Source organism: Pipistrellus hanaki (assembly GCF_964339955.1).
Source record: "Pipistrellus hanaki genome assembly, chromosome: 14".
Lineage (NCBI taxonomy): Eukaryota > Metazoa > Chordata > Mammalia > Chiroptera > Vespertilionidae > Pipistrellus > Pipistrellus hanaki.
The window spans coordinates 28,597,072-28,623,397 of record NC_140516.1 but is presented as its reverse complement, the minus strand read 5'-3'; the positions used below and the strand labels follow the sequence as shown (position 1 = coordinate 28,623,397).

General features: G+C 35.3%; 1 protein-coding gene and 1 long non-coding RNA gene across 5 annotated transcripts in view; one reads left to right on the top strand and one right to left on the bottom strand.

The window, feature by feature from the left end:
* Window positions 1-26,326, bottom strand: part of LOC311632253 — a 580,642-nt gene that overhangs the window by 88,197 nt on the left and 466,119 nt on the right. The gene's annotated exons all lie outside the window — the stretch shown is intronic.
* Window positions 1-26,326, top strand: part of PRKG1 (protein kinase cGMP-dependent 1) — a 1,113,305-nt gene that overhangs the window by 924,233 nt on the left and 162,746 nt on the right. For both annotated transcript variants that reach the window (XM_084903443.1, XM_084903442.1), the window contains one exon: window positions 2,297-2,391. In XM_084903443.1, the coding sequence (XP_084759569.1) occupies window positions 2,297-2,391 (95 nt within the window). The remainder of the gene's footprint in view (window positions 1-2,296; window positions 2,392-26,326) is intronic.

Sequence of the window (26,326 nt, the reverse complement as noted above, 5' to 3'; positions counted from 1 at the left end):
TTACAGCATTATTTTACAGGATCAGAAAGTATTTTGTGGTTTAAATGAAAATGACAATATATAGCCCAAGGGTAGAGAGTTATTTCTATTTAACTTTCTCTACTTTGACATTTCTTCAGAATTAAAGATTCAAATGTCCGTAATTGGTATCTTCATATTTAGAATGATTAATCATGCATACAAAGAAAAATGTGGAAATTAACACTTTAGAAGAAAGCTTTTTTCTTGCTCTTTGAGGTGCTTATTTTTTTCACATTATAATTTTATCCAGTTAGATTTTTCCTAATGTTTATCATATATGCAGAAAGTTGTTTATTCTGTAGTTGGTTCACTTTTTTGTGTTAGATCAATTCAGTAATATCTTTTTAAAGAACATTTCAAGATACACTAAAATTTCTCCATGGACTGGATAATTCTTCAATTTAGAATTTCTAATATATTTTATTAACCAAATGGCAAATGTCCTTACATACAATATGTCCTTATATTTGATTTTGAATCTATGATCTTAACTTATAGTATACATCAGTCCTTGATTTTTTTTTTAACAGCCAGGAGGAGGGATAGAGATGATTTTATTGAATTGTCTCATTGTGCAGATGAGAAAACTGAGGTTTAAAGGGTTAACAATATATCAATATTTATCAAAGCAAGGTCTGTAGAACATGTATATCTAAATCACCTACATTAAACTTTTGAAATTCAGATTCCTAAGTTCTAAATCAGAACCTTTATTTTAAACACACACACACACAGTCTGAAGTTTGAGAATCACTGGACTAGTGTATTTCCATCCACATCTGTAAAAGCCTTGTCAACATACAAATGAGCATCTCTACTATATAGCTCAGTGGTAAGATTGTTAAAAATCGCATTCCCATGGTTTTGAAACTCTGTATGGAGGTGTATTCAAATGGATCAGTGGAGAATAATAATTGAATTCTCTACACTTTTCACAGACCTTCTTAATACTTATATAAAAATTCTGGTCTTTGACATCCAATCTCTAAATTCAAAAATCTAAAGCATAGTACGAGTATATTTAAATGTGTTTAAGTGTCTGTCATTGCCTCAGGAAATTCATTTTACTCCATTTTCCAGGCATATGTATTTTAACTACCACCTCATTTTTTCTGGGTGGCATGTAGCCAGTGTTATGAATATCAGTAGAGCTGGAGGGATATTGAATTAACATAATGGTAAAACTTATTGCATTTCTGTCCTTCTGTGGATTATTACTCAAGTCACAAATCCTATATGGGCTGAGATAACTTGTTAGTAAGGAAGTTTTTTCTGTTCAAACAATTTACAGCACTTTATTAAGTGATTATTATAAATTATAGAGAATGCTTAAGAAATATCTATTTCTTTGAAGAGCACATTATTTTTTATGCTTTTAAAATACATATATGTAATTTCTATGTCTTTTAAAAAAGAAATTCTGTGAATGTGGGTTGTGAAGACCTGAAGACCATAGTCAGAGTCCTGCGGGGAGACCGTCACGAAAATGTGGCTGGCTTTTGAATGAAGGCTGGGTTTTTCTTTTTTAAAATTCTCACCTGAGGATATGCTGTCATTGGTTTTAGAGAGAGAAACATTGGTCAGTTGCCTCCCATAAATACCCTGACTGGGGATCAAACCTGTAACCTTTTTGGTGTATGGATGACACTCTATCCAACTGCATCACCCAGCCAGGGCAAGGCTGGATTTTCTTAAAGGAGATAGGCATGTAAAGATTTGGAGAAAGATGTTCATTGTAGAAGAAAAAAAAAGGAAAAAAAAAGAAAACAACAAATGTCCACAGATATGGAAATTGATAAATTGGTATATGTACCAAGTAGAAGAAGGCAACAGATGAGCTCGATTTATATCTAGAAGCATGAAATAATAATTTAAATAATGTTAAGATAAAAATGTAAGTTACAGAATTATGCATAGCATGTTATGCTATTTATATACAGTATTTAAAAAACCACACATGCATATAAAAACACATAATAAAGGATGGAAGGAATGCTCACTAAAGCTACTATAATGGTTCCTCATATGAGTTAGGAAATAGGATAGGGATGAGGACTAAATGGAATTCAAATTTCTGAATAATTTACTATTTCTTAAAAACAAATTGAAAGAATAAAAATATTTGAAAGTCATTTCTTTGGCCCATTTGTGATAATATACTTGTATTCCTCATAAAAGTGATTTAAAAAGAAAAAGAAAAGTGAAATTAACAGTATCAAATAGTGCTCACCCAGAGTATGCAGTGGATCCAGTCTTTCATTGTTTCTCTTTGTAGGTCAATGTCACTCGTGAAGACTCCCCAAGTGAAGACCCAGTCTTTCTTAGGACTTTAGGCAAAGGAGACTGGTTTGGAGAGAAAGCCTTGCAGGGGTAAGTAGATCGCATGTCACACAGTTTTCACTTGAGTACTACATAAATTCCTATCTTCAAGATGGAGCTCCTAACAAAACAGGATTTTTTAGTGCTGATTCTGATATCAGACACGAACCCTTGCTCATTTTTATTTCCAGCCAGAATTGTAATATGCGTAGATAAGCATATTACATATGCTTGGTGGTTAAGTTCTGTAATAAATACTTTTTATATCAATATGAAAATCTTTCAGCTTTATGTTTAACTGCAAGCTCTATAAAGATAAAAGAGAGGGAGACGTCTCTGGTAAGCTTACTGTGTACCACAGTTTTAGTCATAATCACAGGAAGATGGTTGAGCATTTGGAAATCCCTAAACCTGACAGAACAAACAATAGATGGGAAAGTAGGGATTCACCTCTGGCTGGTTGTGGTCCTTGCTGGTTATGGTAATGGAGGCGGAGGAGCAGGTGGGCGTGGAGGTGTTTATGCATATGCAGACTCACTCCTGAAGGACTCTAAAGGCTCAAGGGTGTACTACAAGATCACTGACATTGCACTTGTACACTAAGACCTCAAGAAAGAAGCAGTTGGGATTTCTTCCCTTATACTATGGAGGAAAAACACAGATGATTTTGTACCACTGAATAAACAAAACACACAACAAATATGACAGATATATTTGGATATTCTAGTCTTGGTGTCCAATAAGCAACATCTCTCGATTCTCAGTAAATATAGGTAAAGCTTTTCCGAGTTCAGTGCTGTCTGTATAATAAGCCACTTGAATAAGAAATAACTAATAAACACCTTTTTTTGCATCATATTCCACGTGTAGGACTGTCTACTAGAGAGGAACAGCTATGGGGTCAAACATATTCCTAAAATATTTGGAATAGTTTTGTTTCCATTTCCAATTAAGACTTTATTTTTAAAATTACAAGCAATTTGCTTAAGGTACTATAAAGTTTAAGGAGTTTTTAAATTTTTATTTTGAATGATAGCTTATATTCAACATTAGTTTCAGGTGTACAGCACAGTGGTTAGATAATCATATATTTTACAAAGTGGTGTCCCTAATATTTCAAGTACCCACCTGCACCATACAGAGTTATGATAATATTATTGACTATATTTCTGATGCTGTACTTTCCATCCCTGTGACTATTTTATAGCCACCAATTTGTACTTCTTATTCCCTTCACCTTAAGGAGTTTTTATTTTTTAAGCCACATTCAGTTGCCAGGTCTTATTTTCTTCCTTACTATTTCACAACTACAAAAATAAAGCAGTGAATATGATGTCATCTTACTCAGGTCACATTATCTTATGAAAATTCAGAACTAAATGCACTTGATTTTTTCTTTTTTTTTCTTTTACTGAGATCATTTGATCCTATCTGATGATTGTGTATTTGCCATTAAATTTTTCCCATGGCATAGTTGGAAGAAATGCCATGTTTGGTGTAGACATACAAAATAATGCAATAATCATAATCTTCATAGCATAAAATGGACAAATATGCCATCTGTGCTTTAATCTTTCTTTCCCTTGATTATTATATATGTAAAGTATTCTAGAGAATAATGCCAGCTGACTGCCTTAGTCCAAGATGAAATGTCTCTGTGAAAATTGTAATACATTTTCAAAATATAACACTTTCTATCACTTCTGATGAATCACATGTGGGACACCAGACAGTAAAACATAATTGAGAATTGACAGATTTCCTTTGTAGCTTACTATCACTGAATCTTGGTGCAAATAACAAAAGCTTTTATGGTGAAAACACCTTCCTAAAATGTGTCTTAAGAAATGACCTTGGGAATATGATTTATGAAAAAGATATCAAAGTATGCTCTAATATCAAATTTAAGTTAATGCTATTCCATGTAGATAAAATTCATTCTAACATATGCGTATTCCTACGAACTGCCTGTTGTCAAAACTCTTTTGAACATATACAGTCTCTTCACTGGCCAATCTGTCACCACACCACTACTACAACTGTTATTACACTGACCTATCCCCATTCTTTCTTTCTTATGCCCTTTAATGTTGTTTTGTCACTACTCAACCTGGCTTTGTCAGTCCACTTTAAGCGTCCTCTTAAATGTCACCAGAGATTTCCTGCTGACATCATAGAACCGTCTTTTTCTTATCTTCATTTGACTTAACTTCTCAGTCACAGTTTTACACTATTCACCACTCTTTCTTTGCATTCCCTATCCTTTGAGAGCCCGGCATGTATTAGCACTCTACAATTTCTCATTTGATTTTCTAAAATTCACCAGTGTTTTGTCCTCAACTCTCTCTGTTACATAACATCTTGGTATACATCCATCTCTATCACTGCATATTCCTTCAGTGAAAAGAAGTCCCAAATATTTATATTTTATTTTGAGCTCAGCATCTGGCACTTTTCAGGTGCTCAACATGTATAGTTAAGTGAACAAATAAATGAATGAACAAATGTGCCTCTCTCATGATGCCCACACTTGCAATCCCTTCTGCCATATGTCACTTTCACTACTTGAATTTGCTTGATGGCTAATAAAGGATTATGAACTTACTTGATTATAGGGGTTTAGATGGTAATGTAAATGAGTAAAAATAAGGTGAGTAAAACTGGTGGCTAACTAGGAAGCCTTTTGTAATAAGGATAGCATTGCTATGCTTTTTTGTTCTTTAAAGAAATACAGAAAAAAACTAAGTAACTTGATTAAAAAAAAAAAAAAAAAAAAAAAGCTTGCAAGCAAACCAAACATTTAACATTTCTGCAATTTGACCTGTGAGCTCCCATTTGTGATGTCTATCAATCAGATAAACCTCTTTAAAACTCTATTACTTGAGCTGAAACCGGTTTGGCTCAATGGATAAAGCGTCAGCTTGGGGACTGAAGGGTCCCGGGTTCGATTCCGGTCAAGGGCATGTACTTTGGTTCCGGGCATATCCCCAGTAGGGGATGTGCAAGAGGCAGCTGATCGATGACTCTCTTTCATCGATGTTTCTAACTCTCTATCTCTCTCCCTTCCTCTCTGTACAAAATCAATAAAATATATTTTAAAAAAATAAAAATAAATAAAACTCTATTACTTGATTCAATTGAAGGAAGCCTATTAGGTTAACCCGTCTTGATTATTTCTTACTTTGATTTTTGACATTGTAATGTCCTGTGTCTGTGACTTGTTTTTCACTCTGTGTCTCCATGTTCTATTCTGATCTTTTCTTTGAATTTTAATATTTCACACAGGAAATCCCTACATTTCACAACTCACATTGATTTGTTTCACTTGCTACCCTCTAAATATCTTAAAATTTTATGCAACTTCAGGATATAAAGTCTTTGGGGCAACTTTATGTATTCTTTTGGATGATAGCTATGCTTCTTTGTAACCCAGATGCTTTTTTTATACTTGAAAGATAAATTTTATAGTCAATATTCTCTGTGTGCACATAACAGAGCATTTCAGATTGTTGTTTTCTCACAAATAAAACTTAGTTGTTCTGGGAACTTTTATTTTCCTGAGAATGTTCAGCAGGGCATTAAAATATTGGTAAATTAGTAATATTGATATAATTTCTTGACCATTCTTTTTAAAATTTTCAAATTAAATTTATTGGGGTAACATTGGTTGATAACATTATATAAATTTCAGGTGTCCATTTTATAATAGGACATCTGTATTGTGTGCACTGTCACTGTATATTTGATCTCCTCTACAGTCTTTATTCTCTCTACCCGCTTTTCCTCTGGTAACTACCATGTATCTATGAGTTCATTTATCTTCTTTGTTTTTCATTTGTTGCTTTTTGTCTTATATTCCCCAATGACTGAAATCATATGGTTCTTACACTTTTCCATCTGACTAATTTGACTTAGCACACTATTCTTAAGATCCATCCATGTTGCCACAAATGTCTCAAATTTCATCATGTCTCTGGGTCATATTCCATTGCACATACACTTTATTCACTCATCTGTCAAAGGACATTTAAGACACAAGGGGAACAAGGCATGTTTTCATGTGTTGACTATGGAGAATACTGCTGCAAACAATATGGGAGTACATATATCTTTATGAATAAGTGTTTTCAAACACTTTGGCTAAAATTTTTTTGAGAAAAGGGATTGCTGGGTAACATGGTAGCTCCATTCTTAATTTTTGAGGAAATTTCATTCTGTTTTCCATAGTGACTGCACCAATTTACATTTCCACTACAGTGTGGGAAGACTCTTGTTTCTTCACATCTTCTCCAGTACTCATTATTTCTTATCTGTAATAGCCATTCTCACAGGTGTGAAGTGATATCTCATTGTGGTTTTGACTTGCATTTTTTCTTATAATTAGTGATGTTGAGGTCTTTTTTTTTCTTCATATATCTGTTGTCCATCTGTTTGTCTTTTTTGGAAAAGTGTCTGGGTCCTGTGCCCATTTCTTAATCAGATTGGTTTTGTTTGTTTGTTGAGTTATATAAGTTTCCTATATATATTTAGCAGATTAGCCCTATATCAGAGGTACATTTGCAAATATCTTCTCTCATTCAGTTTGTTGCCTTTTTGTTATTTATTTATATATATATATATATATATATATATATATATATATATATATATATATATATATGTACACACACATACATACACACACACAGAAAGATATATATATATTTCTGTATGGAAGCTTTTTAGTTTGATGTAGTCCTGTTCAATTATTTTTGCTTCTATTTCCCTTTTCTTTGGAGTCAAGTTCACAAACATCTCTCTGAGATGAAGGTCCATAAGTTTAGTACCTGTGTTTTCTTCTGTGTTTTTTATTGTTTCAGGTCTTATATTCAAGTCCTAATCCATTTGAATTAATTTTTGTGTATGGTGTCAGATAGCAGTCTAGTTTTATTCTTTTTCATATGGCTTTCCAGTTTTCTCTGCACCATTTATTAAAGAGTCTTTGTTTTTCCCATGGAATGTTTTTGGCTCCTGTGTTAACAATTAGTTGCCCATATATGTGTGGATTTATTTCTGGTCTGTCAGTTCTATTTCATTGATTTTGTCATTTTTCCTGCCAATAGCAGAGTGTTTTTATTATTGTATCTTTGTACTATAGTTTGCAGTCAGGAAATGTGAATTCCTGTGACTTAGTGTTTGCTTGCCCTCACTCTGCCACCATAGAATTGCATTAGCTATTCAGGGTTTTTTGAAGTCCTATACAAAATTAATGCATTTTTTGGTTCTATTTCTGTGAAAAACAAACAAACAAAATAACAAACGAACAACAAAAACCGCTATTAGGATTTGATGAGGATTGCATTAAATTTATATATTGCTTTTTAGGTAATATCACCATTTTAGCCATGTGATTATTCCTAACCATAAATACAAAATATCTTACCTTTTATTTGTATCTTGATAATTCTTTTTAAGTTTAAGAGTGCCTACTTCTAGTATTAAGGACCCAGTAGATAATTGAGTGAAATAACACGTGACCTTGGCAACCTGACTCCAGAATTCCACTATATAGCTCTGCCTCTAGAAGTAATAAGTTTCATTTCCTCATTGGACTGAGACAGTAGAATCATAAATCTAGCCATTCTATTATCTGTATTATTAGATTAACCATTAACCTGTAATAGCATCCCATTACAAGAAAAATTGGGGTCACATAGTTTTCATTATGTGGTTGACATCAAGCAAATTATTCAGTATTGTTTATCTAAAGCATTATTTTCCCCTGTGTAAAATTTTTCCACAACCAAAAGGGCAAAATATTTTACTCTTTACAGAAATACTTCTTCTTTATATACATGAGAGATAAAGTTGTGTTTTAAAGAAATTAGTTCAGGTTTTATTCAATAACTCATGAGTCAGTTCATCTACACTCTGATTTACGATTGCTTCAAGATCTCTCCATGACTTGAAACCATACAGAATTCAGAGAGGCATCAGATATATCAAATTCTAGGTTACTTGGATCTGTAGTAATGGGAAATATTTAAGAATATGATGAACCTGAGAGAGATGGGTTCGAGCTTTGCCTTGTTCCTCCCCTCTCCCTTCGCTAATATTAGAGTCTTCAGCAAAATATATGGTTAAGAGTTCATCTCAGAAGTCAGACTGCCTAGGTTGGAATCCACTCTGTCATTTATAAATTATGAGACCCTGAGAGATTCTCTTTTCATCTGAAATGAAAAAGATGATTGTCTCTAACTTTTTGAGTTACTGTGAAAAGTAATCAAGGGAATACTTATAAAGCATTTTGGGTGACTACCTAGAATTTAGATTAATGCTCAAAAAAAGCCAACTGCTATCAGCACTGCCACTATCATCTTTCTCCCCATTATTATTATCAGCAACAGCAACATCCATCACCGTAATCCTGGTATCACTGTTCCCATTCCCAAGAATGTTCTGGGCCAGTTAACCTCTCTGAAAACCTGTAAACCGAGCCAGTTGAACTAGATGATCTCTAAGCTTTCTTAGGGCACAGTCCCTGCTTCTCTTGAAATGTGGCTTCTTTTCAACTGGAACAGATCTCTGGATTCTAAATGCAGCTCTGGGCCACACTCATTAAATAGCAGACCAGTGCCTGCAGGGCCCTTTCCTCCAGGAAACTCTCCCAGCTGCTGCCTGTCATTCAGAACACCTACACCACATGCCAGGCTCTGCCTTTGTTTGTGCAAAACCAGATCAGCCAGTCAATTCAGCTTACTTTGGTATCACAAGTTTGTGTTCCCCAGATTTTCTTTACTCATTGACTGTGATCTTGGGAAATTTAATTAATATTTCTGAACCCATTTCTTGTTTTTTTCCCTCTCTTTTTTTCAATTAATAAAATATCATATACAATGATATAGTAAATATTAAGTATAGCAAATATTCATTTATTTATTTGGAAAGAAAGCCTTTTAGTTATTATCATTCTTCTGAAGGTTATAATGGATAACCTATGTAAAATGCAACAGAATGTCTTATGGGATATTTCCAGGTTGTCCCTGTTTTTCTGGCAAAAGCCCATAGCCAACAAGCTGCCAGTACTTAGGGCTAGCTGCTCTTTGTAGAACTAAGAAGAGTTAGAACTGCTTTTTTTTTTTTTTAGTACCACTACTCTATCTGTAAGATGGAGAACTAGGGATACTGAAGGCTGGCCTTTTGAGGGGATGGGAACAGTGATACCAGGATTACGGTGATGGATGTTGCTGTTGCTGATAATAATCAAAAGAAGTGGTTTCTTCAATTATCTGCTCTCAGCTTATTTTTGTTGTTGAAGTTTTATATGTAAACAAGTGATTAAAATAGAGAAGTGATAAATGATATTATAGAAGAAGCACATTATAATATCTCTATTTTCATACCAAAATTTTTCCTGCGCTCTAAATTTAGCTTTCTATGGGGCATGGCCACTTGGATGCCACTCAGGTACTTCAAATAGCACTTGGACAAGTGTAAACTCATTTATTTTCTCTCCACCCCCAACCAAATCTACTCTATTTGAAATGATCACTATTGCAGTGTTTCTCACACCAAAAGTTTGGACATTATCTTTGACTGTTTCCTCTCCTGAAATACATCACTGATAAATAATCATGTTGATTTTATCTTTTAAATAACTCTTACCATCACCTAGATATTTACACAATTTCAATCTGTTACCTGAATTACAATCATGTAGAAGCTTACCTGTTGCTCTATAGGCACCTAGATCCATGACATAGTCATATACTCTTACATATTAACATAAGATGCCTAGGATACAACAGTAGCCCACTGGGCTTTGATGTTAAGGAACTCATTAGAGAATTTATAAAAATCATATCTTGGTTATAAAGAAACCAAAATATAGTCACATGCACACACACCAAACAAACCTATTCCAAATTATCAGTATTATTACAAAAACACCTGTAGCCAAACCCACACACAAATAAGCCAAGATAAATTAATAAAATGTGAACATCTGCTCTCTGATCTTTTCTATAGTGTAGACCTGTAAGATAAAGTTAATCACATGAAACATTTCTTTGAATTGTTTGAATTTATTTGCTAATCTTGTCAATGTTTTAGTGGGCACTGTACACTCAGATATCTCAACAATAGTTCTGATTATTATAGTAGGCAAGAGTTATCAGTAAGTGATAATAACCAAAGATACATTAGTTTAAACAAATTAGAATATTAGTTGTTTAAAAAAATGTTAAATACAAGGGGATTTATGAAAGGACTTTTATTCTAGAAGAAGGCTTGGTTCTGCAAATACAAATAATTTTTTCTACAAAGGGGATATTTTTCAGATAGTTGAGGAAACACCAGGGTGTCTTACAAAATGGTTTCTTTGTCCCTGGAATCTTAAATATAAGGTCATTTTCAATAGTGAAAATTGAGGTACTTATTGAACAATTCAATCCCTCATTGCTATTCTCCAACATATCATTCAGACAAGTAATTTCCTTCAATTGCCACAAGACAAGAAAATATAATGCATATTTGAAATTCTCTTCAAAACCTAATAGAAAAAAATGTTCGTTTGAAGCTAATTTCCTTGTTAATGAATTTGGCTAGTGTTTTGTGTCTGTCATTTTTATTCTTTTCAAATCTAAATGATTTCTCTTTTTCCTTTATACAGTATGGAAGAAAAATGGCTTGTTATAAATGATGTTTTAGTTAGAATCATTATTATTATTGCACTAATCACTTGTGATACCTTAAAAATATTTTAAGCCCACTAAATAGTCTTTCCCTAAAGTATCTCTGAATGTAACATTTACTCACATATTCTGATTGAAACTGTCTCCACATGAGGTGAGTATTTCCAGCTATATGTGGCCTCATATTTCTCATTCAAATGAGCTCAGAGTGGAAGATATTTTAAAAACATATGTGATAATTGTCTTACCCAGTATTTCACAAAGTAGGGCAAGCACAATATTCCTTTTAGGACATTTCAAGTAATATGGAAGGGGATTTTTTAGCACGTTTCCTAGGGCCCTGTTCAAATATATCAGTAAGTAATAAAAGGATAATATGAAAATCGACTCTAACAGTAGAATGACCAGAAGGACTGCTGGACCAGTCACTCTGAGGCAAACTGACCGCCTCCTGGTCCCTTTCCCCAGTGACCAGGTTCTGATCAACTGATGGCTAGGGGGCGGAGCCAGCTAGCAAGTGGGAACAGTGGACCTCTTGTTTTTAATGGGGAACCAACCAGGAGAGGGTGGCATCAGGAGTGGGGCTGCCTATGGGCAGCTGAGGAAGATGGCCCTGATTGCAGGCCAGGCCTAGGAACCATACTCGTGTACAGATTTCATGTGCCAGGTCTCTAGTGTCAGTAAATAATCACATAGGCACCTTAGTTTAACAAAACACAAGTAGAAATAATTTCAGCCAAAACTGGTTTGGCTCAGTGGATAGAGTGTCAGTCTGTGGACTGAAAGGTCCCAGGTTTTATTCCATTTAAGGACATGTACCTTGGTTGCGGGCACATCCCCAATTGGGGGGGGGGGGTTTGCAGGAGGCAGCTGATCGATGTCTCTCTCTCATAGATGTTTCTAACTCTCTATCCCTCTACCTTCCTATCTGTAAAAAATCAATAAAATATATATTTTTAAAAACCAATTTCAATAGCATAAATTATGAAAAAATTGATATAAATTTAACAAAAGGTTTTTAAAACCTGTATACTGACAGCTACAAAATGTATATAAGAGGAATGTTGAGATACACTGTTTTCATGTCAGTATTGTTCACCCAGATTGACCTGTACGTCTAGTGCAGTTCCAGTCAAAAATCTCAGCAAGCTTTCTTGTGGAAAGTGACAAGCTGATTTTAAACTTCATATGGAAAGTTAAGAGACTTAAAACAGCCAAAAGAACTTTGGGGGAAGAAAGAATAAATTTGGATGACTAATTCTACCAGACTTTGAGACTTATTTTAAAGCTGCAGTAACTAAGGCAAATGTGGTATTGATGTCAAGGCAGACAAATAGATCTCTGAACAGAGTAAAGGGCTCTGAAACCCACCACACACATATTGCTGCCCTGGTGAGCTCAGGCTGCCATACAGGATATTATAGCGTGGGTGTCTTAAAACAACAGAAGCATACTTTCTTATAGTCTGGAGGCCAGAATTCCAAGATCTACATGGTTGATTTCTTGTAGGACTCTTTTCCTGATTTGCAGATGGCTGCCTTCTTGAGGTATACTCCCATATATATATGCTTTTCTGGCTATTGCTTGGTGCATGCATATTCAGAGAGTGGAAAAGCTCTCTGGTGTGTCTTCATATAAGGACACTAATTCCATCATGAGGCACCCACCTTATCAACCTCATCTAAACTTAAGTGTCTCCCAAATGTTCTACCTTCCAATATCATAATATTGGGGTTTAGAGATTTAACAATTGAATTTGAGGCTAGGTAAAGGGGGCACACCATTCAGTCTTATAGCATCTGCCAGTTAAAGCTCACCATCAGTTCCAAGGCAAATCATTGATGTCACCATTTTCCATAAATGGTGTTGAAACAATTGAATACCATTAAGTAGAACCTAATGAACAGAATGAATTGACCAACAAAATAAGGCCTAAAGCATGGAGGCAGGGAACAGACTGACATATCTTGATGTGGGGTTAAGGGGAAGAGCAGAGATAAACCAAAGAACTAGAGGCATAGCCCATGGACATAAGCAATAGGGTAGTAAAGGCATGAGGGATGGGTAGGGACTGGAAGGATGGAGGTAAAGGAGGAAAAGGGAGCTATCTGTAATTTTATCAACAATAAAAAGTTAATTTAAAGAATAAAATAATTAAAGTTGGCCCTATACCTTTCATCATATACCAGAATTAAATTAAAATGTATATAAACCTAAATGTGAAACCAAAAGTACAAAATCTTTAGGAACAAAACATAGATCAACTTTGTGAAGTTTGTTTAGGTGAAGATTTTTCTTTTTGGTGTCCTACCAAAGCACAATCTATAAAAGATAAAGGTGATAAATTATACTTCATTAAAATGAAGAATTTCTGTACTTTGAAAAAAAAGAACTACTAGGAATAGAAAAATAAAATATTTTCTCTCCACTATGAGAATATATTTGTAAATTACATATCTAAAAAAAGGTTTGATTTTAGAATAAATAACTCTCAAATGTTAATAAGGAAAAAAAACCATAATTTTTATAATGGACAAAATATTTGAACAGACATTTCACAGTAAAGATAAACTGATCACAAATAGGCACATGAAAAATTTCTCCCCATGATTAGTTATAAATTAAACTCACAATGAAATAATACTATACATATATTAAAATTTCTAAAAATTAAAGGGTTGACTACATACTAAATGTAGCAGAAAATGTGGAGCAAGTGCAGGTTTCATAGATTTATTGCTGGTTGGAGTGTAAAATGGTACACCACTTTGGAAAGCAATTTGCAAGTTTCTTAAAAAGTTAAAGGTATTGTCTGCCATATGACCCAGCTAATCTATTCATAGGTATTTACATGAAACAAGAAAAGCCCATGTTCATACAAAGACTTATACATAAATGTTCATAACAGTTTCATTTGTAATATCCCCAAATTTGAAACAACCCAAATGTTCATCAACAGATGAATAGATAAAAACACCATGGTATGGTCATACAGTGAAATCCTACTTAGCAATAAAAAAAAGTATCGATATACTCAACAACATAGAGGAATATAAAAATATGTGATTTATATATGACCTAGAAAATAGCAACTAATCTATAGTCACAGAAAGCAGATTAGTGGTTTCCCAATCATGGCATTTGGCAGGAGACAGAGCTTATAGGACACTAGGAAATGGGGGATAATGGGTCTGCTCATTGACTTGGGGGAAGTGATAGAATCATGAGTGTGTATAAATGCAAAAAGCTTCAAAAATTTTGCACTCTAAACATGTTTAGAGTTTCTTTGATGTCAATTTTACCTCAAAAACTAATCTTTCCATTATCCTTGATATAATCAAGTGTTAGTAAGAGAACTATCAGTTCTCCTGTGGTCCGTTACCCACCATTGCCAATCCGTACTCAGGAGGCTCAGAGCTTCCTCTGCTCCCATTATCAGAGCATCTGTGAACGCCATCGTAGTTTTACAACTTGCTTTCCCCCAGTAGCAAGTAACAGAATGTGTTAAGGCTTATTTGGGCAAATGGAATTAGAGGGCCATGAGTGCAGTACACCCACTGTCAGTAGTAGTCACATTCTGCAAAGAACAAGTCAAATGGTAGGTGACTCAATACCTGCAGACAATGATGGGCCAGAAGGGTCTTGTCTTTGGGAGTCCATTTGGGGCTGTGTGTCAGTGTCTAGTTAGTTTGGATGTTGTGACTCTCCGCCTGGAAAATAGAGGATAGACAGAATTTTCTACCAAAGTGGTAGAATCTAAGATCAAGCAGATAATCACAAGCAGGAGAAAGGAAGTCCGAAAGACCACATCAGGCTCAAGACTTCATAGCTGAAAGAATTTGCACTTACTTGGGGAGCTGTGGGTGGCTATCCAATCCTTGAGCATAAGCACACGGAGGTATGAGTTTTATTGATAAAGGGGCAGTACGAAGGTGGAGAAGAGACATGGTACCCAACAGCAACAGTTTCTGGGTTTCCCATTCATAACTTACCCTTGCTTTCGCCAATGGGAGTCGGTGTTACCCAGCTAATGAGACTATTCTCTGCTTTCACCTTTTCCTGAACAGTAATGTCATTGAAAAAATGGATTTGGAGAATTCTAGATAAGTTAGTTTTAATACTTATAAAGAAAATATATAAACTAAATCAAATTTATGTATTTTTCTTAAACATGTGTATTTTACATAAGATATTTATTCTTGAATTGCCTAAGGTCATCTGAATCAGCAGTGATCCTCATATCCCACACTAGGAAATATAAGATAAACTACTAATTAAACTAATCAATTAGTTAAGCCAGCACACATCTGTGTTATGATAATACAAAAATTTTAATTGAAACAGCATGCATTTTAATATTCCTCTCTTAAATTTAATTGTCATTCATTCTTGGCAAAAAAAAAAAAAGTGTTGTTTACTTTTTAACAAGGAAATGTTTAAAAGTAAGCAAGACGGATTTCCTGCTCTCCAAGGCATTCTGCTAAATGCTCTTACATACATTGTTCTGTTTGATTCTCACAGCAGCCATTGTTAGTCCCGTTCTCCATGTGAGAAAACAGGCTCAGTGAGAGGAAACAGTGTGCCCAAGGCCAGGAACTGAGCAGAGAAGCTAGAAGTCCAGCCTAGGTCCCTTGGTGCCATCATTGGTCTCTTCCTTTGGTTTAGCATCCTGCAATTACATGCCACAGTGACCAGATTGGGCAGAATGGACCCCGTATATAAGAGATTCATTTTATAACTACCTCCATTTCCTACCCAAATGAGGTGTGCCTTCTATTAGTTTTTACTCTCACGAGATACTTGCTACATTTATCCTCTGCTAAGCTCCATGATTTAGATGATGGAGGATCCCTTATCATAAAAATGCCTGTGGTTTTTGCCTTGGCTTCAGCTCTGCTAAATGAACATGATTTTAAATCAAATGATTTATCACCCCCCCCCCTTTCCCTTTGGCTGTGGGAAAGTTTCCCTAAACTATCCTGCTTTCAAAACCATACCACAAATCAGGGCTGTAAGTATTAAGCGCTTATTCTATAAGGTCTGGTGAATGTCCTTCTGTTTTCTGGAACATTCCTGAGTGCCTGAGCTTAATGATGCCCTCAGCATCAGTGACTGGCAGTTGCCTGCTACCCAGATGGCAGACTGCCTCTATCACTGTCTACTCAGCAACATCTTTGCTGCAAACCTGCTCTCCATATGGGGAAACATGTTGGTTCGAAAGGAACATTTTTCACAAACATTCCATAAGAGGAGTACAGGTTTTCTGCCACCCCCACCCATATGCACTATTTTTCTTAGAAACTTGGATTTGCTGTCCTGCAGAAGTATAATATTTTTACTTTAAGGTTTTTGAATTTGTGGTAACAAACCAAAATCATCAAGACTTGTAAAACAGGTACCTAAAGTTAACTTTTGAACTTACACATTTTAATTTATAAATGTTTTAAATAATCATAAATTATTTTTTAAAAATATGGAGGAGAAAAAACCCAAAATGATGCTTTCCTAGACCTACCACAGACTAGTGAGGCGTCGAGATTGTGGAAAATAACGGGTTTTTGAATCTTTGTTACTAGAAACTGTATTTAATTTGTATCCCTCTTAACGTCCACCATCACCAATCTACACACTGTTTGAGGTAACCTCTACTGTCCATGGCATTGCGTGTACCCAAAAGAGCATGGAAGATATTAATCAAGCTGTCACACCCGGAGATAATCATAGTCTGTGTTTATTTTTAATTTCCATTTTTAATCCATAGTTTTATTCAGAAGAAGGCTGCATAAATTATTTTGTCACCAGCTCCAGAAAAGTTCATTAGTTTCCCATTTGCTAGAGCAGAGTGAGTCATTAAGAATTGGAATATAAATCTTGCAATTTCTCCTTCTAGCAATGTCTAAATATCCTTAAAAAAAAACAATAACCGCTTAGCCAAATGGTTTTATTTAAAGTAGCAAGACTATATGTGTTTGTGGAAATGGAAAATAATATTTAAGTGATGGATGAAATAGTTTATATGTTCAGAGAGTGAATCATGGATCTGTAGGTCTCCCTAAGAGTAGAGTTGTGTATACTTACAGGCAAATGCCATGGGAGAAAAACAGTCTTTACTAGCATTTTTATTTCTTTTTAAAATGCATTAATTTATCTGCCAATCAGTTTTCTCTGTTAAACATACCTTCATTTCCCTCATCACTTACATTTGAAAGTTGGGGCAATCTCTGCAACTACCCCCCCCCCCCCCTTTGTAGCTCTCCTTATTCCATTTTTAGACACCACATCTCATGGACAGTTCTTTCACAGTATTTCTCATATTCATTCCTTTCTCTTTTTATCACTTTTCCCACTGCAAATTCAGGTCTTTCCTTTACTTATAGTGTATGCTTTTAGATTCTTTTTCTCATTCATCATACCTTAATATGTCATAAATATCGCAACCTTGGGCCAGACAAATAAGACCCTTGCTCTGGGCCTGCTCTTTACCTGGTCCCATTCTGGCCCTTCTCTGCTATGCCTCTTTCCAAAGGGAAAGGAGTCTTCAGGATCCAGGGTATACGCTGGATATGCCCACCTGGAGCCTGAACCTCCCCTTCTAGACCATTCATCAGGGTAAGGGAGACAGGGTGGTAGTATGGAGGGACATTTTAAGTAGGGTGGTTCACATAGTCTTCAGTGAGTAAGGGACATTTGAGCAAAGATTGAAGGATATAAGAGAAGTAGCCACAAATACCTCATGAGGGAAGAATGTACCATGTAGTAATAACAGAGTCTCCCCAAACTTCTTGATATTGCCTATGAATCAAACATTTAATGTCCTTTTTCATCTCTGAACCTGCCTGGAAAGCCTTTTCATGCACCTGTTATTGGGCTTATAAATTCTTAACCAGCTCTCTGGGGGGAAAAGAAAGATACCAAAAAAACCCAACTCCAGTGATTACCGATTTCTGCCATGTAAATACTCCCACCATGGCCATGTTACCAGTATGCTGATCCTGGATGTGGATCTGGGGAGAAGATATATGCAAAATGAGCTCTCCCAGTGATAAGAGCCACTCCAGCACCCCAGTTCCTTTGATTCATTTCCTCTCACAGGGTGTCACCTGTTTAACTCCTCCTTTGCCCTTTAGCTGTCATTGGTGTTATGCTTAATGCCCTCCTTCTCCTCTCCAAAAGCACACTACATTCTGACCTCTCCCTTAGCATTTCATGTAGGGTTGAGTTATTTTGTTCTTTTGAAAAAAAAATTCAAAAATATATTTTATTGATTTTTCACAGAGAAGAAGGGAGAGGGATAGAGAGTTAGAAACATCAATGAGAGAGAATCATCGACGAGCTGCCTCTTGCACACCCCCTACTGGGGATGTGTCCACAACCAATTTACAAGCCCTTGACCGGAATTGAACCTGGGACCCCTCAGTCCACAGACCGATGCTCTATCCACTGAGTCAAACTGGTTTCAGCTCTTTTGAAATTTTTACTTCTAATATTTGACAATATTAAATATTGTAGTTAGTTGATTAGTATAGAATGATAATGACATTATAATTAAGAAATTACAAGGAGCCTTCCTATTTTAGAGATTGAGAAACATTTGCAAATGAAATACATGGAGTCTGCAGAGGACTTTGGGGGACAGGGAGTATAAATGAGAAAAGCTTGGCCAGGAGTTGATCATTGTTGAAACTGGTGACAGATGCACTGTCATTTATTCTATTTTATCTCTCTCTTGCTCTACATATGCTTACAATTTTTCATAATGAACTAAAGAAATTTATTCTCCTTAACTTATTTTGAGATTGTCATAAATTGTGCTTCTGAGCTATGTATCATAATTATTCTTTGCAGTTATTTCTGTCAAAAAATTGCATTGAGCCATGGCCATTTTTTCAGTGGTTAGAACATCTGTCCAGTTTTGATTCCTGGTCCAGAGTATGTGCCTGGATTGCAGGCCAGATCCTGGCTGGGTCAGGGCATGTGCAGGAGGCAACTGATCGATGTTTCTCTTTCTCTGCCCTCCCCACCCCCAGTTCCTCCCTTCCACTCACTCTAAAAACATCAGTGGGAAAAATATATATATATCCTCAGGAGAGGATTAACAACAACAACAAAAAATTGCACTGAGCATGGGTTGCATTTCAATAGTTGATTCTTCAAAATTTTTTGAGTAACCACTAATAAAATTACTTCAATAATTTAGTTTTCATTTTTAAGTGCTATGGAAATGTATTCTGTAATCAATTAACTAAATACAACAACACAAAAACAAGAATCATGTGATCCAGAAAATTTGGAACAGGTCCAGATCATAATGTGCTATGAAAAAAACATTATTCAAATTCTTTTGTGATTTGAATAATGTTTTCTTTTATGTTTTTATGTTTAACTCATTTTTAAAAAATGATCCTAAGAAAATTATTCATGTAAAATTACCACTCTGAGTTGTTCTACAAAAGTGGTTCCCTGACTGCCTGCAGGGGTCCTCAAACTTTTTAAAGTGGGGGCCAGATCACGGTCCCTCAGAGAGCTGGAGGGCCGGACTATATGAACTACTAATTCCTACTGTAACACCTCGGCTGCGCTCACTGCCCAAAAAACCTGGCGGGCCGGATCAGACTCCTCTGTGGGCCGCATGTGGCCCGCGGGCCGTAGTTTGAAGACCGCTGGCCCTAAAGGATAAGATTTATGAAAAGCAAGTATAAAATAATATCTATACTTTTACCAGAAGGATTTTGGCTAAAGACTTCCAGAATGGATATGAAATTGCCTAGGAAATTAGATGTAGATTTATTTTGTGTTAAACCTGAATGCAAAATAACAGTATGTTCCAGTCTAGCTATATTAGTAATTATTGAAACTAGTATAAAGCTGGGAAATCAGCGGGCACCAATACGAAGATCTTTTATTGCATATTCTTTTCTGAGTTGAATTTTAAATAACCACTTTACATTTCAATTCCATGTTTACATAAATATATAATAATGAAATCCCTTTTGATACTGATAAACTGTAAAGAACTTCTTGAAAGAATTTAGACAAGACTTTGCTCAGTAAATTTCTAAAGGGTATATGGCTGGCTTGCATATTAGTTCACAAAATAGCCTGATTCTATGAAAAGTTCCTTAGAAAATAATTAGTTGTACATTTAAAGTGCTTGCGAGGCTCTGATTTTTTAAAAGGACCAGTAAAAATTTTTAATACTGTAATAATTTTTAAAAGTACATCTCCTTTACACAATACAATGAAATGAATATTTGCTTAACTAAGATTCTTTTGAGACAAATTGAAAACATTTACAGCTCTAACTTTTATTTTTATTAATTTACTTAGATTACTAAGATCTGATTCTACTCAACTACTCGTTTGAAATATCTATTGCCTTCAGAGATATTTTTAATTATATTTTGAAATTTACATAGAAGTTGCAGGATTTACACAGAAAACTCCTGTATGTATTTATCCAAATTCACCACTTTCTGACATTTGCTGTTCTTGTCTTATCATTTTCTCTAATATGTTGATATAAACATGTTTATATTTATAAATATATAGGTATGGTTTATTCTGAACTATTTGAGAGTAAATTGAATACATTGTGCACTTTTACCCCTATTGCTCAATGTGCCTTTCTCAAGAACAAAAATATATTCTTTTTTTCTTCCAATATTATTTTGTATTGGTTTCAGATGTAAGGTGTACTGTCTAGACCAGTGGACGGTAAACTGCGGCTGGCAAGTCACATGCGGCTCTTTGGTCCTTTGAGTGTGGCTCTTTCACAAAATACCATGGCCTGGGCGAGTTTATTTTGAAGAAATGACATTAGAAGAAGTTCAATTTTAAAAAATTTGGCGCTCAAAATAAATTTTAATCATTGTACTGTTGATATTTGGCTCTGTTGACTAATGAGTTTGCTGACCACTGGTCTACACAATCATATACTTTACAAAGTGTTTTCTCTGATATTTCCATGAAAACAAATCAAGAGATTAATGTTTGCTGTTTAAAGTACTTTCTTGGGAAATACATTATGTAAAACCTTTTGTGGATCCAGTTTACAAATACATCATCTCTCCCCATATTTTTTCATGGTAATAACTCACTTATTTTCTGGTTAGAAAAGAATACCATCATCATTTTAATAAATTCAGAAATTTAAAAGGTCATTTAAAACATTGGTATACATTGTCAAGCTGCCCATCTTTATTTTCTTCTTTATTATTTATGATTTCATTTTTCCCAGTTGAATATTATATTTTCTCAATATTACCTAGTATAAGTTAGAAATCAGGTGTCTAAATTTATGAGCCTTTTTATTTGCTTGATTTTCTAAATGGTTAACCAGTTATCAAAAATATGGTTTATTGAGTGGAATATCTTTTCCTTAACAAATTAATATGCTTTTTATCACATACTAACTTGCTACATTTACTCAGGTGTATTTATAGACTCTTAGTTTATTTTCACTGACTCCATTACTGAGTACTATTAAAAATTATGAGAAAAAGTTCTGTGTAATATGAAGTGAAAAAAGTCAGTATATATATATATATATATATATATATATATATATATATATGTGTGTGTGTGTGTGTGTGTATGTATATGTATATGTATATATATGCACATATATATACATACATATATTTTGAATATATATGCACACACACACACACATATATATTTATATATTCAAAATGATTCATGTTAACAAAATGGGGATCATCCAGAGACATACTCCTACCACAGGAGTTTGCTGAGGTTATCTCTAGATGTGTAGAGCGTGAGTGATTAATTATTTTTACTTCTGACACATTTCTGTATTTTTAAAATATTCTACAATGAATTAGATATGACTTGCCTAATCAGAAAAATATCTAAACATGTTAATATTTTTAATCTTTTTAAACTTTATCAAATTAGAAGAGAAATGAAATTGTGTGACCATTTAAATAAGATCGGAAGAAAGTGATGGCTCCAAATTATGCTGTGTTCTTAGATTAACTAGATAACTTAATTCTTAAAAATAAATAGGCTTTACTTTAAAGGGCAAAGTGGAATTCAGGCAATGGCAATGAGCAGGAGTAGCAGAAATAGAACAGTAGGCAAGTATGGTGTCCATAGTTGTGACACCTGCATTTCATAATTCACTGTTTTCTTGAAGAATGAATGACAGTTTTCTTGAATTTTATTTAGCTATTGATTTTTAGCAACAGACTGATGCACAAAGTTCTTTTTAAAGAACTACAACAGTTAATAAAGCTTGTTATTAATATGCATGAAATTCAGACCTTTAGGTTTTTTAGACCTGCTTCCAGATGTTCATTCCATGCTGAAAAGATGTGTTAACAGTCTAAGTGGTGATAGAAAGATCTTTAAAAATAAACATAATGAGAGCCAGGATTTTTACTGTCAGAGAAATAAGTTACAAATAAAGAAGTGAAGAAGTCTGGAATGACAGTTTAGTTCTGGGATAAAACCAGAGATATCAGTATGACTGCATTAGATAGACATTTAGATAGATGATAGATGATAGATAGGTAGGTAGTTCGATAGATAGATTCATGGATTAGCTTATGTACATATTTGTTCTTGTTCTGCTTATGGATGAGTCAAGAAACTGTGATGTTCCATTAGTAGCAAGCATACCCACTGCCCAGATTTTGAATTATAAATATTCTCCAGTGAAAGAAACCAAGTTTTCTTGGAATGGTGAGGGCAAAGAAAAGACAAAATGATTCTGGAGCTTCTTGTACCCCCAAAATAACGAAATGCAATGGATGGATGGATGACTAGATGGATAAAAGGATGGATGGGAAGAGGAGACAGATATTTCTTACAGAATAATTCTAATTAATAAATTTAGAAGAAAGTGAGGGAAATATTAAATCATTAGACCATCACATTTAACAATTGCTGAGGTAAGATTTTCTGAAAATGGTTATAATCAGTGGGTGAAACTTTAAGTTAACATAAGATATTTGTATAGCCTCAAATTATCTTCCTCAAATAATTTATGAATTATTGTGGTAGAGTTAACATGTTTATATAATCTTTGTTACATAATTTGCAAATGCAATCTGAATGTCATAGGTAACCATTAATTGCATTTCCCTTTTTTGTACTGTGTTGTGTTAGGGAAGGTTATCAGTTTTAAGGTATAATTGGCTCAAATTGGAACATAAGAAATAAGTGGTAAATTTCTGATAATCAAACCAGTTTATTTTCACCTCTGGAAAGGCATCCTGTACAATAAGAGTAATACGCAAATCGACCAAACTGCAGAGTAACCGACCAATTACTATGACGCACACTCAATGCAGGAGCTGCCCCCTGGTGCTCAGTGCACTCCCACAGGGCTCACGGCTGGTGAGCGCAGAGGCAGTGCGGGGGACCTCTCCAGTCTTCATGGTAGCACTAAGCTGGTCAGTGGAATATCCTCCCCGAGGGCTCCTGGACTGTGAGAGCACAGGCCAGGCTGAGGGACACCATCCTTCCCACCCCCCCAGTGCATGAATCATACACCAGGCATCTAGTTTTAAGATAAATATCAATTTGTGAAAATGACAAAGCAGGGAGAAACTTCTTGCTGCTTTGTTTCTCTGTCCTTGTTGAAACACCTGCTAGGTGTTCATTGCCTTATAACAAGTTACCACACATTCGGGGGATTGAACACAACACCTATTTCTCTCAGTTCTATAGCTCAGCTTGGGTCTCTGCTCAGGGTTTCCAAAGCTGCCGCCTAAGGCGTCAGAATGCTGGGTGCTTAACTGGAGTCTCTGGGGAAGAATTTGCCTCCAGATCTTCCAGGTTGTTGGCAGAATTCAGTTCCTTGAGGTTGTAAAACTGAGGTTGCCCTTTCCTGTGACGTAGCACGCTCCATCATCAAGCCAGCAAATGTGCCTGCTTTCTTGCTGGGAACCTCCCTCCCTTCTCTTTCTGCTACGAGTTTGAGAATACCTTATCTTTTGAAAGGGATTGTGTGATTAGAGAGGGGTGCACTCTCTCATTTAAGATCAGCTGGGTCACTAACAGCCTATATACAGGAGGGGTGTTACTGGGGGATTCAGGGAAGGACATGTTTGGGGAGTCAGTTCAGAAACTCTACTTAACTGCAGTCACATCTGGTTAATTATTGGAATTGTATCCTTTCTTCAGGTTTGTTTGTGCCATTGGGGGAAAACATTTTGGATGGCCATAAAACTGTGCTCTCTGTATACCATGATCTGTTAAGCATTGCAAACAATATGGCCCATCATGTCGATTTCTATCAGCGGGGTAAGCAGTCTCAGGTTGTGCCAGGTCTTGTTTTTACTCTGTAGAGATTTAAACCTGAGAAAACTATATGGAAATGAATGCTCTAAACGGGATGATTGTGGTAGCTTGGTTGTCTGATCTAATTAGGCATTTAAGCGCTGGTGTAAAAGGAGTGAAGGAGCAAGCCTTCATGTGCATTCGGGGAATTTTCATAGTCTGCTTGTGCTGCAGCAGTTTCACGTGTGCAATAATAATGAGCTGATCAGCTAGTTTCTGTACAGTATAGGGGAGAGGCTGAGAAAGCGGGTCTGACTTGATGTGACTGTATTACTACTTGCAGCCAAACACTTCTGGGGTTATTAGCACTTGCCCTTGTGGTTATAAATGAGCCCACATTTGAGAGCATCAGCCCTTAGGATTTTCTTGAGATGCCTATGTCAAACTCAATTTGTTTCTCCATTGGATTAGAAGACTGGTGAGCTTTCTATTCCAACTCAGTTTCACTTGTTATGGAGGGTGACTCAATTAGGGTCTGACCAAGAATGCATGTTTTAGTCAAGGATAACGCAAACAATCTCTTCAAATATGTCCTCGTATATTTGCATCGTCTAGTATCAGTCTGAGACATACACTGGATTTTATTTAAATAAATAAGATTTCCTATGTTTGTCATACTTGGGCTGTAGATTTGGGAATACTAAAATTTGAAGGTCAGTATATTAAAATTAGGGTTTTTGGTGTAATGTTGCTCAGAAAAAACAGTTTGAAAAAAGCCATACTTCAATTTAAATTTGATCCTTCCCTCCGTGATTTGGGAGCTCCTGGTATTCTTATCCTTCCACATATGACTGCATTTCTGAGTAGTAACTTGAGGCCCTTAGAGTCCTATGGTGTTGAGAATTTAAACACTTTGACCCTTTGATCTGTGCCGTGTTTTCTAAAAGGCAATAATAAAGAATTTAGAAAATGAAAATGAATTTACATAAAAGTACAACACATATGATTTACATATGTAAAAATAACCTGGGTTTATTTAATACATTATCTTTTACTGATTAGGAAAATGAGGTTTAAAAACAAGTTTCTAACATTCTTTACCATTGGAAAAAAAATGTTAGAAACTCAAAAGAAAGAGAATAATGAGCCAGTTTAAGAGTAATGCATATTAAAAATCCAGTTTCCATTTTAAGTATGGTTTTCTCCATTGAATTACCCACATAATTCTTTTTTTTTTTTTTTAATAAGTTTTTATTTTTCATATTATTACAAATGTTCCTTCCCCCTCCCCCCCCCCACCATTGCTCTCCTCCACCAGGTTCCCATCCCACCCTCTGCCCTTTCCCCTCTCCCCATTGTCCTCATCCATAGGTGCACAGTTTATGTTCAGTCTCTTCCCACGCCCCCTCTCCCCTTTTCCCCAAGAATCGTCAGTTCACTCCCCTTCCATACCTCTGATTCTATTATACTCAACAGTTAATATTGTTCATCAGATTTTTTTAATTTCCTTGGTTTTTAGATTCACTTGTTGATTATTACGTATTTGTTGTTCATAATTTTTATCTCTGTTTACTTTCTCTTCTGAAAGAACCCCCTTCAGCAATTCATATAATTCTGGTTTGGTGGTGATGAACTCCTTTAGCTTTTTTTTATTAGTGAAGCTCTTTATCTGGCCTTCGATTCTGAGTGATAGCTTTGCTGGGTAGCTTATTTTTGGCTGTAGGTTCTTGCTATTCATCACCTTGAATATTTCTTGCCATTCCCTTCTGGCCTGCATGGTTTCTGTTGAGAAGTCAGCTGACAATCGTATAGGTGCTCCTTTATAAGTTACTACCTTCTTTGCTCTTGCTTCTTTTAATATTCTCTCTTTATCTTTTGCTCTTGGAATTTTAATAATGATGTGTCTCGGTGTGGTCCTCTTTGGATTCCTTTTGTTTGGAGTTCTGTGCACTTCCTGGACTTGTAAGTCAAATTCTTTCACCAGGTGGGGGAAGTTTTCTGTCACTATTTCTTTCAGTATGTTTTCGATATCTTGCTCTCTCTCATCTTCTGGAACCCCCATAATT